Source organism: Podarcis pityusensis (assembly GCF_964106645.2).
Source record: "Podarcis pityusensis genome assembly, contig: HAP1_SCAFFOLD_168, whole genome shotgun sequence".
NCBI lineage: Eukaryota > Metazoa > Chordata > Lepidosauria > Squamata > Lacertidae > Podarcis > Podarcis pityusensis.
The window spans coordinates 1,870-15,212 of NW_028293350.1; the positions used below are offsets into that span (position 1 = coordinate 1,870).

At 43.3% G+C, this 13,343-nt stretch overlaps 1 protein-coding gene across 9 annotated transcripts in view; it reads left to right on the top strand.

The window, feature by feature from the left end:
• The first annotated feature begins 372 nt into the window (after positions 1 to 372).
• The window catches only part of LOC308469053 (fatty acyl-CoA reductase 1-like), a 75,447-nt gene continuing 62,476 nt past the window's right edge, over positions 373 to 13,343 (top strand). For 5 of the 9 annotated variants that reach the window (XR_013981977.1, XM_081024368.1, XM_081024373.1 and 2 more), the window contains exon 1: positions 7,420 to 7,437. Coding sequence is in view for 5 of the 9 variants with exons in the window: in XM_081024368.1 (XP_080880494.1) it covers positions 7,422 to 7,437 (16 nt within the window). In the remaining 4 variants the exon portion in view is untranslated. Of the gene's footprint in view, positions 435 to 7,417; positions 7,438 to 11,016; positions 11,239 to 13,343 lie in introns of those variants that run through there. The other 4 variants (XM_081024371.1, XR_013981976.1, XM_081024369.1 and 1 more) reach the window with 4 other exon arrangements.

Sequence of the window (13,343 nt, forward strand, 5' to 3'; positions counted from 1 at the left end):
GGCTTACACATTGCTATAGTTTTATGTTTTACTGCCTCCTTTGTGGTGTAAACTACCCAGAAAACTATTGTTGTTGGGTGGTATTTGAATAGAAACAAAATAATTCTTTCTGATCAAAAGCAGTGAAACTTCAAAGTTTCTCATTAATTTCTGATTATGTATTTTATGAGAGGCAAGCTTTATGGGAGAAAGTAAGTGATGCATCTTGGGCATACTTTATCCCATTTATGTTAAACTTTCCAGAGCACGTATTCAAATCCAAACACAGTTCCAAGGGGGTAAGTATCATTGTACCTCCATCCTTTAGGAGACAACTCCTGTTTCCTGTTCTCTAACCAGTTATTAACTGTCCGCTAAGTCTGTGCTCTCCCTTAAAACAAAGCATTCCAGTTTGCATTCTGCAGTATACTTGGAATCCTGTATTGCTGTCATCTGTAAGTACTGACTTTGTGATTATTCTTGGAGTAACTTTTCCAAAAAGCATAGTTAAGATGACCAGAATATGTATAGAAAGGAGGATTTCAATCTCCAGCCCTAGGTTTACTGTAAGAAGTAGTTCAGATGTTTTTGCCTGAGAACAGAATCTTGGGTTGCACATGAATCTCTGGTGTCACCCTAAAAGAACTTGATCTGAAAGTGAATTTCTAGATTCCTTACAATATTATGAACATCTCAGTGCTCAATCCCTTCCCTCAGCGCAACCCAGTGGAAGGTACAACTAGGAAAAGAACAAATATGGATAAGCAGTAGTTAATTTACAGTGAAAATTTAGATCTTACAGGACAGGAACAAAAACTGAGAAATGAAGAAATCTGGTTATGGATTGGCTGCAGATACATCAGATTAATGAATTGTTTAAGATTGACAGGAAAAATGGCTTTGCAGAACAAAAGTCTCAGTTTACCTATCAGATACAAATATAAAAGTATTGTCCTGTAAATAACTAAGGAATATTGGGAAATTATATATAATGAATTAGAAAAGATACTTTAAAAAGCTTTTCCCAAAACACCTGATATTTTCCTCTTGGGGATGGTAACAATGGAGGTCCCCCACCCCCCAAAGAGGTTATCACTATATGCCACTGCTGCAGCTAGAACCTTATTGGCACAAAGGTGGAGAACTGTCAGGCAGCAGAGGAACCGACCCTCACAACCAGTTGCCAGGAACGGATAAAACAAGGAAAAGTCCTTACCATCTGCTTTTTATTCAATATATTCAGAGAGAGGCTTGGAATGCAGCCTCTTAGAATAATGGCATTCTTCCAATTGACTCTTTACCCCCTTTTTCACTCGCATCGTCATTCATCATCCACATCACCTCCTCTGTGGGTACTGACAAGTGCCCTCTGTCCTTGAGACTCCCCTGTGTGAGTGCCTAAGGGCCCTGATCCTGCCACTCACCACCTGGCCCAGGGCGGGGCCTGACAGGCCTCATAAGGACAGTTGCTGCTACTGCTGCTGCTGTCCAGGAGGACTCGGAGGGGTGCAGAGTTCTTTTTAAAATGTTTTAAAATTTTCTTTTTCCCTTTTGATTTTTTTTGTGGGGGTGGGGTAGGGACAGGATGGATGTTTGGTTGGGCTTGGGAATTTGTTTGATTTTGATGTATTTGTAATTTTTACAGTTTTTTGTTTGTATTGTTTGATTGTTGTTATTTTTTTAAAGGTTTTATTTTGTTCTTAAGGGGAGGGGTCAGGGCTGCCGGGGAGTGGGTCCCAGCCAACAAAATGGCTGGGGCATGTTCCACAGGGGGGGGATGCACTGGGACAACGGATCTCAGTGATCACGGGTAGGAGGAGGAGTTATGCTAAGACCAGACCATGTAATTACAGAGGAGGCAGGTTTAGTTGTTGTTTGAGGACTATCCCTGCCTCCGGGTCTGCTCCTGACCGGACGGATACTAGAATCAGCAAGGGATACCCACATGACCTGAAGGTGCTGCAGTGCAATGCCAGGTCAATGATTCATAAGACCACTGCCATCCATGACTTGATCATGGATGGAGGACTTGACCTGGCATGTGTAACAGAGACTTGGTTGGATGAAGCAGATGGGCCTGTCCTTTCCACTGCTTTTCCACCAGGTTTCTCTTATGCACAGCAACCCAGGCCTTGTGGGCGGGGAGGGGGGGGTTGCAGTGATTTTTAGGAAGTCATTAGTTTGCACCAGGCATCCTATTGGGACGACCCAGTTCTCTGAGTGCACGTTCTGGAAGTTGGGCAATAGGGGCAGTACAGGATTCCTTTTGGTGTACTGACCTCCCCGCTGCATCAAGGATTCCCTGTCCAAGCTGCTTCAGGTCATGGCTGATGTTCTCCTGGAGACACCTAGTTTGGTTGTCCTAGGGGATTTTAACATCCATGCTGCCACGACCTTACAAGGGGCTGCTCAGGACTCAGGAAAGCATGGCCTCCATGGGGCTGTCACTGAATAAGTTTGGCCCAACCAATAGCCGTGGACATGCCTTGGACCTGGTGTTTACCTCTATGGATGTTGGTGATCTGACACTAAGTAAAAGCGAAACGAAAGAAGTGCCATGGTCAGATCACTTCCTGGTGCAACTGGACTTCTCCGCGACCCTTCCCCTCTGCAGGGAGGTGGGACCTATTCGGATGGTCCGCCCCCACCACTTAATGGATCCAAATGGTTTCCAGAGAGTGGTAGGGGATGCTTTATCCCATGTTGATGGCCTTTCAGCTGATTCCCTGGTGTCCCGCTGGAATGTGGAGTTAACCAGGGCTATTGAGTGTCTGGCTCCGAAGCGCCCTCTCCGATTGCATGGAGCCCAGACAGCCCCGTGGTTTTCCATGGATCTGAGGGCAATGAAACAATCGCTGAGACGGCTAGAGCACCGGTGGTGGATAACTCATTCTGAATCTGACTGGACATGGGTTAGAGCTCAATGTCGAGCCTACCAAGTGGCGGTAGCGATGGCGAAGAAGACTTTGTTCACTGCCTCTATTGCATCTGCAGAAAACAGCAGCAGGAGACTTTTTCAGGTGGTTCGCAATTTAGTGGAACCACCAGTACGGGCCACATGATCTCCTGCAATGATTTTGCAAAGTTTTTTGCAGATAAAGTCACTCAAATTCGGGAAGAGGTAGACTCCACCGTGGGAGCAGGGCTGGGTGGGAGAGTGTGAGAATCAAGTTGCGTGGGATCAGTTCCAATCTGTTACCACCGAGGATGTGGACAGTCTGCTTGGACGAGTGAAACCAACCACCTGTCTCCTTGATCCTTGCCCATCCTGGCTTATAAAAGCTAGCCGGGAAGGGCTGGGCTTTGCGGGGTGGCAAATGCTTCTTTCTGTGAGGGAGCCTTCCCAGACCCGCTGAAAGAGGCGGTTATCAAACCGCTTCTTTAAAAATCATCTTTAGATGCTGCCAATATGGCCAACTATCGCCCAGTCTCAAATCTTCCATTCTTGAGAAAGGTGATTGAGCAAGTGGTTGCTGAACAACTCCAGGCATGTCTGGAAGAAGTGGACCATTTGGATCCCTTCCAGTCGGGATTCAGGCCTCATCATGGGACTGAAACTGCCTTGGTCGCACTGGTCAATTATCTCTGGCGCGCTAGGGACAAAGGTGAGAGCTGTTTCCTAATTCTGCTGGATCTCTCAGCGGCTTTTGACACCATCAACCATAACATCCTTCTGGAACGTCTAGAGGGGCTGGGAGCTGGGGGCACTGTTATACAGTGGTTCCACTCCTTCCTCCTGGGCCGTGTTCAGAAAGTGGGGGGGGGGGTGAGTGTTCAGACCCGTGTTCAGACTTGTGGGGTGCCTCAGGGTTCTGTCCTCTCCCCCATGCTTTTCAAAATCTACATGCAGCCGCTGGGAGAGATCATGAGGGGGTTTGGGCTGGGTGTTCATCAGTATGCAGATGATACCCAGTTCTACCTCTCTTTCAAATCAGAACCAGTGAAGGTCCCTGTGTGAGTGTCTGGAGGCAGTTGGGGATGGATGGCGGCTAACAGATTGAGGTTGAATCCTGACAAGACAGAAATACTGCTTTTGGGGGACAAGAGATGGGCAGGTGTGGAGGACTCCCTGGTCCTGAAAGGGGTAACTGTGCCCCTGAAGGACCAGGTGTGCAGCCTGGGAGTCATTCTGGACTCACAGCTGTCCATGGAGGCACAGGTCAATTCTGTGTCCAGGGCAGCTGTTGATCAGCTCCATGTGGTACACAGGCTAAGACCCTGCCTGCCCATGGACTGCCTCACCAGAGTGGTGCATGCTCTGTTTATCTCTTGCTTAGAATACTGCAATGTGCTCGGAAACTACAACTAATCCAGAATGCGGCAGCTAGACTGGTGACTGGGAGCGGCCCCCAAGACCATATAACACCGGTCTTGAAAGACCTACACTGGCTCCCAGTACGTTTCCAAGCACAATTCAATGTGTTGGTGCTGACCTTTAAAGCCCTAAATGGCCTCGGTCCAGTACACCTGAAGGAGTGTCTCCACCTCCATCGTTCTGCCTGGACACTGAGGTCCAGCACCAAGGGCCTTCTGGTGGTTCCCTTGCTGCGAGAAGCCAAGTTACAGGGAACCAGGCAGAGGGCCTTCTCGGTAGTGGCGCCCGCCCTGTGGAACACCCTCCCACCAGATGTCAAAGAGAAAAATAACTACCAAACTTTTAGAAGACATCTAAAGGCAGCCCTGTTTAGGGAAGTTTTTAATGTTTAATAGGTTATTGTGTTTTAGAGTTTTGTTGGAAGCCGCCCAGAGTGGCTGGGGAAACCCAGCCAGATGGGCGGGGTATAAATAATAAATTATTATTATTATTATTATTATTATTATTATTATTTATTATTATTATTATTATTATTTGCTCCCCTACTTTCAAGGCTCGCCAGGTTCTGGGAGATGATGGGTCTGGAATGCTTTCTAGTCATAATGTGTCAGCCAGCTGCTCTGGCCCTGCCTCCTCCTCCTCCTCTCCCATTATTTCCCAACTTTCCCCCTCATCTTCCTCTGAGCTGTGACCCTCCCTCAAACTCCTGTTATAATTCTTCTCTGGAAGGGTCAGGCTGGGGAGGTGGTCTCCACTATTCCTCCTCTGCCCAGTCCCTGACAAGAACAAGTCTAGTACCCACCAAAGAATGGCAGTGTAAAATGTCTGAATACAGTGGTACCTCAGGTTACATACGCTTCAGGTTACAGACTCCACTAACCCAGAAATAGTACCTCGGGTTAAGAACTTTGCTTCAGGATGAGAACAGAAATCGTGCAGCGGCGGTGCGGCGGCGGCGCAGTGGCAGCAGGAGGCCCCATTAGCTAAAGTGGTCTTCAGGTTAAGAACAGTTTCAGGTTAAGAACAGACCTCCAGAACGAATTAAGTTCTTAACCCGAGATACCACTGTATGCTGAACTGGCTGATCCGACAAACAGTTAAATATGCTCTCTGTTCCTGTTTTTGAAAATGCAAATAATTTTTATTTTTTAAAACAAAAATACCATTCCCTCAGCAAAACGCAAATGTAGGGATGGGGCACGCCCGAATGGGTTGCCAAACAATGTGACAGTTCAGCTTCTTCAGGTTGTAGAGAGAGGTCACATAACAGCAAGATCCTGCTTCACAGAAACCAGCTCTGGTACCAAGACAACAGAGTCTAGGGGTGATGGGAAATAGAATCATAGAATCATAGAGTTGGAAGAGACCACAAGGGCCATCGAGTCCAACCCCCTGCCAAGCAGGAAACACCATCAGAGCACTCCTGACATATGGTTGTCAAGCCTCTGCTTAAAGACCTCCAAAGACTCCTTGGCAGCAAATTCCACTGTCGAACAGCTCTTACTGTCAGGAAGTTCTTCCTAATGTTTAGGTGGAATCTTCTTTCTTGTAGTTTGGATCCATTGCTCTGTGTCCGCTTCTCTGGAGCAGCAGAAAACAACCTTTCTCCCTCCTCTATGTGACATCATTTTATATATTTGAACATGGCTATCATATCACCCCTTAACCTCCTCTTCTCCAGGCTAAACATGCCCAGCTCCCTAGCCGTTCCTCATAAGGCATCGTTTCCAGGCCTTTGACCATTTTGGTTGCCCTCCTCTGGACACGTTCCAGTTTGTCAGTGTCCTTCTTGAACTGTGGTGCCCAGAACTGGACACAGTACTCCAGGTGAGGTCTGACCAGAGCAGAATACAGTGGCACTATTACTTCCCTTGATCTAGATGCTATACTCCTATTGATGCAGCCCAGAATTGCATTGGCTTTCTTAGCTGCCGTGTCACACTGTTGGCTCATGTCAAGTTTGTGGTCAACCAAGACTCCTAGATCCTTTTCACATGTACTGCTCTCAAGCCAGGTGTCACCCATCTTGTATTTGTGCCTCTCATTATTTTTGCCCAAGTGCAATACTTTACATTTCTCCCTGTTAAAATTCATCTTGTTTGTTTTGGCCCAGTTCTCTAATCTGTCAAGGTCGTTTTGAAGTGTGATCCTGTCCTCTGGGGTGTTAGCCACCCCTCCCAGTTTGGTGTCATCTGCAAATTTGATCAGGATGCTCTTGAGTCCATCATCCAAGTCGTTGATAAAGATGTTGAATAAGACCGGGCCCAAGACAGAACCCTGTGGCACCCCACTAGTCACTGTTCTCCAGGATGAAGAGGAACCATTGATGAGCACCCTTTGGGTTCGGTCAGTCAGCCAGTTACTAATCCACTGAGTGGTAGCATAGTCAAGACCGCATTTTACCAGCTTCTTTACAAGAATTTCATGGGGCACCTTGTCAAATGCCTTGCTGAAATCAAGGTAGGCTACATCCACTGCGTTCCCTTCATCTACCAGGCTTGTAATTCAGTCAAAAAACGAGATCAGGTTAGTCTGACATGCCTTATTTTTCAGAAATCCATGCTGACTATTGGTGATCACAGCATTCCTTTCTAGGTGCTCATAGACTGTTTGCTTAATGATCTGCTCCAGAATCTTCCCTGGTATTGATGTCAGACTGACTGGGCGGTAATTATTTGGGTCCTCTCTTTTCCCCTTTTTGAAAATAGGGACAAAATGAATATTGTGACGCACACAAGTTTTGTAAGACAGAGAGACAGAACAGAAGGTTTGCTTCTCTTTAAAGTAGTCTTTGTTTAGAAGCAACACTACTTGGGCAGCAACCAGTAAGGCCCATTTTTCAACCTAAAATTTTCTAAAGCCATTTATACCTACATGGCTTCATTCCATGTGTATCTAAGTTAATGCAGCATGACTGAGCAGGTGTTATTATTGCTTGCTTAACTCTGTTGCTCTGTTGTAATACTAATGAAAGGAGTGGGAAGTCTGAGTGTGCTTGCCTCTCCGTTTAGCTAGGTACCCAAGACTGTGATCTCTTACTAATGGGAATGCTCTCCTGTGCAAGGGCTAGGAGTTTGTTAGCAGAGGGTTTTGAAAATAATGGAGCACAGAGGGGAAAATGTAAGAAATGAGGATATTTCCAGGTACTATAATTATGTCTTGTACCAAGGGTAACTCAATTGCAAGAATATTTAAGTGCAATAGGCCTTTGGCTATTTAAACAATCTGTGGCCTTTTAAACTGTGAAGGTATTGTTTTTGTTCATTACTATGGTATGTATGTTTGTGTTTTTATACTGTAAATCACCCTGTGATCCTCAGATGAAGGGAAGAAGTTTCTGGCAGCAAGAACTGTTTGACAGTGGAATGGTCTCCCTCTGGAGGTGGTGGACTCTCCTTCCTTGGAGGTGTTTAAGCAGAAGTTGGATGGCCATCTGTCATAGATGATCTAGTTGAGATTCCTGCATTGTAGGGGTCCCTTCCAAATCAACAATTTTGTGATGCAACTGGCAGGCTGGCTCTGGCTGTGATTTAATGGCTTAATAAGGGTGTAATCAATGTAAGAATCTTGCATATATTGTGTTTGGCAATGAAGGTACTCAGCCCTTATTAAAATGAGATTAAAGCCTCTGTGATTGGGGCAGGTAGCAGTAACTTCATTGACGTGGACTGATGTAACCTCTGCAGGCGTGGATTTAGGTGGATGCCTGTCGTGGTTCTGTTGAAGCCCTGATTGGCTTGTGGAATGGGGGAAACAACCAAGTTGATTGACACAGTTGTCCTCAAATGGCCTAGTTTAACTGGAATAGCTCAAACTCCTAGGTTTTGGGGGGAGCTGGGATTGATGATGCCTTCAGGAGAATGATTAGAGATTGTGAAAGACTTGTAATACATCTAAGTCTGGGCTAGGACTCAATCATTTATTTATATTGAAGGTGTATATATATCACTTTATTACCAGTTTCACACTTTCAGTATGTGTGTCTTCTGAGGTTTTTGATGCATACAAGCAGAATAAAAAGATTGGAATTTGGTTAGTATGTCTTCTGTATTAAATCTTTTCTTGTTTCTTTCAGTTTCTTTTAAGAGTTCAAATTTTATTCCTCGTTTATGTTCTTCCTCAATTTATTTGCCAGAATTGTTGGATTTTTATTTTCAAATTCATAAAATGATTGATTTAATGTATTATCATTCACCTGAAAGTTTAACAGTATTTAAATAGATATTAAGAGTAATATACATCTTTCTCTTTTTTATTTTGTGGGGGGAAAAGGATCAACGCTTGATTTGTGCTGATGTTCTAATTCATATATTGTTGTTGTTTAGTCATTTAGTCGTGTCCATCTCTTCGTGACCCCATGGACCAGAGCACGCCAGGCACTCCTGTCTTCTACTGCCTCCCGCAGTTTGGTCAGACTCATGTTTGTAGCTTCGAGGACACTGTCCAACCATCTCGTCCTCTGTCGTCCCCTTCTCCTTGTGCCCTCCATCTTTCCCAACATCAGGGTCTTTTCCAGGGAGTCTTCTCTTCTCATGAGGTGGCCAAAGTATTAGAGTCTCAGCTTAAGGATCTGTCCTTCCAGTGACAGATTTTAGTAAATTCGTTCTCTACATTTCTAAGCTGTTTCATTTTGCAGTTTCACTGATCATTGTTAATCTAATTACTAATGTTAAAGTTTCCCAGCAGGAGAATGAACGCTATTTTTTCAGGGGATTGGGGTTTTTGGAGCAATACTTGGTTTTGCTTCCAGGTAAAGGGATGTTGGTCAGAAATACAGGACTATGATCAGAAATACACAAGTCATCAATTATAACTAATATAAGGGTGGGGATAAGGTAATCTGAAATTAAAATACTATTTGTTATATAATATATTATATCTGTTTGGGGGGGAAGGTATACTGTCATTCATTAGGATGCTGGAATCTCTAGGAATCAAACTTTGTTTATCAATTAATTGAGAATATGCTGAATTAGAATAAACTGATTTGTTGGATTCGTGTATTTTTTTTATCCAATTGCTTATTAAAAGTAATATTAACCCCCCTCTTACATTAAATACCCCTCTTGAAAAATTATTAACTGAAGCAGTAAATCAGATTTTTAAAGTTATCTGGACATAATTTGGGGCATAAATAGATCCCATCATATACTTCTTATTATACACAGTAGCAAAGAATGTTCAGCAGTTTTTCCTTTCATTGGTTTCTTGCAAACTTATAATTTTTGTACCTTTTTGAATTTTAAGCTAGAACCCAGTCTGTTAATGCTTCATGACAGAATATTGAGGTTAAACATGAGCTTGATAAAATAGCATTAAAAACATATATTAATATACTTGGAAGATATTAGAAACATGGCATATCTCCTAACATAACAATATATGTTGTTCTTACATTTGTAACTGCAGTGACTTTTTAATCAAATAACAGGAAAGGTATTATTTACCTAGTCTGTCCTTTATATAGAAGAGCCTTAGTTGGCTCTTCATTTCTGTATTATATATATATATATATATATATATATATATATATATATATATGAATAAAACCATTGGAGTCAGATAAAAATTAATTGAAGGGAACCCAGCACAATATCATTGAACAGCATGATGCTATATTGATGCTGCAGTTGAGATAGGTAAAGTTTATAATCTGTTTCTTTATTTACACTTCAAGAAGGTTTGGCTTTGAATGGGGAAATACGTGAGTAAACGAGTACTCTACAGGATCATTAAAGACCGGCAGTTCGAATCCCTGCGACGGGGTGAGCTCCTGTTGCTCGGTCCCTGCTCCTGCCAACCTAGCAGTTTGAAAGCATGTCAAAGTGCAAGTAGATAAACAGGTATCGCTCTGGCGGGAAGGTGAACAGCGTTTCCGTGCGCTGCTCTGGTTCGCCAGAAGCGGCCTCGTCATGCTGGCCACATGACCAGAAGCTGTACGTCAGCTCCCTCGGCCAATAAAGCGAGATGAGCGCCACAACCCCAGAGTCAGACACAACTGGACCTAATGGTCAGGGGTCCCTTTACCTTTACCTATACCAATGCTATATAACTGAATCTCTTCACAATAATCCTTCATGCAATTTATTTAAAATTGGGACAATTGTCAAAGATACTTAATTTCTGAAAACTGAGTTACAATGCAGTACTATGGAAGTTTACCCTGAAGTTACCTACTGTGTTCATTGGGGTTTACTTCTGTATAAGTGTATAGGATTGCAGGAATGTGAAGCAAGAACTTTGCAGGTGAAGTAATTAGGGTTAATTTGGCATTTTGATTATAATCACAGAACAGAACAAGGCCAGGAAATGTTTTGTAACAACTACAAAGGAAACATGCAGCATTCCTTTGTGTTACAATGCCTTTGCAACTGAAATGCATGGGCCTGAATCACATTTAAGGGGTGGAAGGATTTGTCAGTTAAAGTTCATTGTTTCTCATTTTTCCAGTCTTAAATTTAGTTCTCCATTTTGTAGCAATTTGGTGATGTTGTTTTTAATCCTCATGAAGACTGAGATTTAAATGCATCCTTGAATTTCTTGCCCATCCCTAACTGATACTTTCTCTCCATTGGATTGCATACTCAACTGGGATTTAGCAACTTCCCAGTAGTCAAGTGCGTTACCAAGTGTAGGAGGGTGAAATTAGAATTGTACAATTATGAAACCTATCCCTATAAATTATAGTTGGGCTATGGTGAATTATGCAAAAGCTGCTTACATCATTTGCCAGGACCATTCCGTAGGTTGATCCTGATGACAGAGACAATGATGCAGGCTTTGGGATATTATTAAGAGATTAAAAGAAACTTCAGCAATTACCACCCAACTTGATCCAGAGGAAGTGGCACGGCAGTTCCTTAGAGCCTGGGCATGTACGCAAGACACGGTACTACAAGCTTACAAATAGCCACTTACCTCTGGTGAGTAAAGAATGCTTCCAGGTGAGCAGGCTGGGGAGTTTTTTTCTAAAATGGATGGGAATGGGTCCTCCCCCCCCCCCCCCCGCCCAAGGTATGGACAGTTGAGCTACTAAAGATATTCGTGGGCTTGTAAATTTTGTGGACTTATTTGTAAGCCTGGAGTCCTTCAGCTGAGAGGCTGTTGGATTTGGTTGGGGAGTCTGGGTTAAAATCTTTGGTAAATCATTTTCTCTTGTCTGACATCCCTCACAGAATTGAAGTGACAGAAGGACCACAGTATAAATAATAGTGAACCTGAGCTATATGTTCATTCAGACCTATGCCTATGCAAAACTTGCTGGAGGCAGACCTTGTTTTGCATCTGCCTTCCCCCCCCCCCCAGATAAAAGCACAATGCCCAGATGCAAAAGAGATCCAGCTCCCAGTGACTTTGATAGTTACATAGAAGAGGGAACTTCTGGAAGGTATAGTTTGTCATGGAAACTGCAGCTGTTGAAACATCCTCTTTCCTCTTTAAAAGGGCAGAAGCCTGTCCTCTTTTGCATCTGATCATCCAAGAAAAAGAGATGTTGATGGAACATGCTGTCTGCATGCCACAGTGACCACACCCCAGGATATGGCTTTGACTGGCCAGCTAAACCATATGAGGGTAGCTGTTAGGTCTCAAACCCTGAGTTAGGGACTTCCCCTGCATGCGAGGACAGGTTCTGGCAGATTAAGTGAACAAGACCAATAGTGAGTCCAACAATCAAGAAGGTGGTTTCTACACATACAGTAGAGTGAAGTGAGGGGCAGATGGGTCTCATCCACCCGGGAAGGTAGCCCATCTAACAGAAGGAAAACTCTGATATTAAATTTCCACTGCCTTGCAGGACATATCGAAAGAAAGGTTAAGGAGTAAAGCCTATACAAATCCAGAGTGCAGTCCCTAAGACGGTTGGGTGGCACTTTGTATGCCACCTTTCAGCAACTGCTGCAGCCAAGCTGGTGCCAAATGTATTGCTCTGCTTTCCTATGGACCACATCATTGAGGCTGAGAGGGTGGTCTTGTTGTCTGGGCAGCCCAGGCTAGTATCCTGGAGAGTATCCAGCACTTTGGTGCTGCTAACACAGTGATTTCACTTCACCTCCAGAGGTGCACTCCATTGTCTCTCAGGCCAAGCAGATATCAACAGGAACAACAATGGTTGTAAATGTCTTTGATTTTTTAAAAAATGAAATTGAAGTATAATTATATTTTATAAATAAAAATAAACAATCACACATGATGTGAATTGGCACTTCATCCATGGAAAGACTGTGGGTCATTTCTTATGTGGCATTTGTCTTGCACAGAGAACTAGTGCATATAACCATCAGAGTCACAAAATAAACTTTTTCCTGAACTTTGGGGGTGGGGAGGGGAGGATAGTGTGGTGTTTTGAATATTCCCTCCCAAGAAACTCCATGCACACAGAAAACTAGCATGCTATGATTATGTTTCAGCCTAGCTGTCTACCTCATAAGCCGTTTTTCAATGTGCAGGGTAGTGGTATTCTTTGTGGGGCAATGTTCAAATATTGCATCTATGAAAAACTTTTTGTATTGATTCTGCTGATTATGTGAACTGAGCCAGAGCCTTAGACTCCTGTGTCTGCTGCACTTCATCCAAAATAATGCATGTTCTTGTTTTCTGCAGAGATATATGTACAGATGGGGGGGGCACTGGTTTAAGAGCACATTAAAAGGGGGAAATCTGACTTTTCAGAAATAAGTTTATATTTTGTGTTTTTCTTCATTTTCATTACAAAAGCATACAGCACTTTTTAAAAATATGGATATTAAAAAATATATTTGTAATTTATTACCCACAGTCAGTGCTTTATTTCTGGGGAGACGCAAGGGTACACATACTCCTAAATATTTTGTGAATCTAAGTTTGGCCTCATTGAGGGACAGTATTTTAATATGAGTAGGAAAATGAGAGTACCCCTAAACATTTTTTTAGAAAAAAAGCACTGCCAACAGTGAAATATAAGTTTAGAGAGGTTCACTCTAAAATGGGCACAATAAACCCAATATTCCCCCTACACACCTGCAGCACATGATTGCTTGGGGAATTCAGTGCTGAAGTCCTCCTTTCTAGA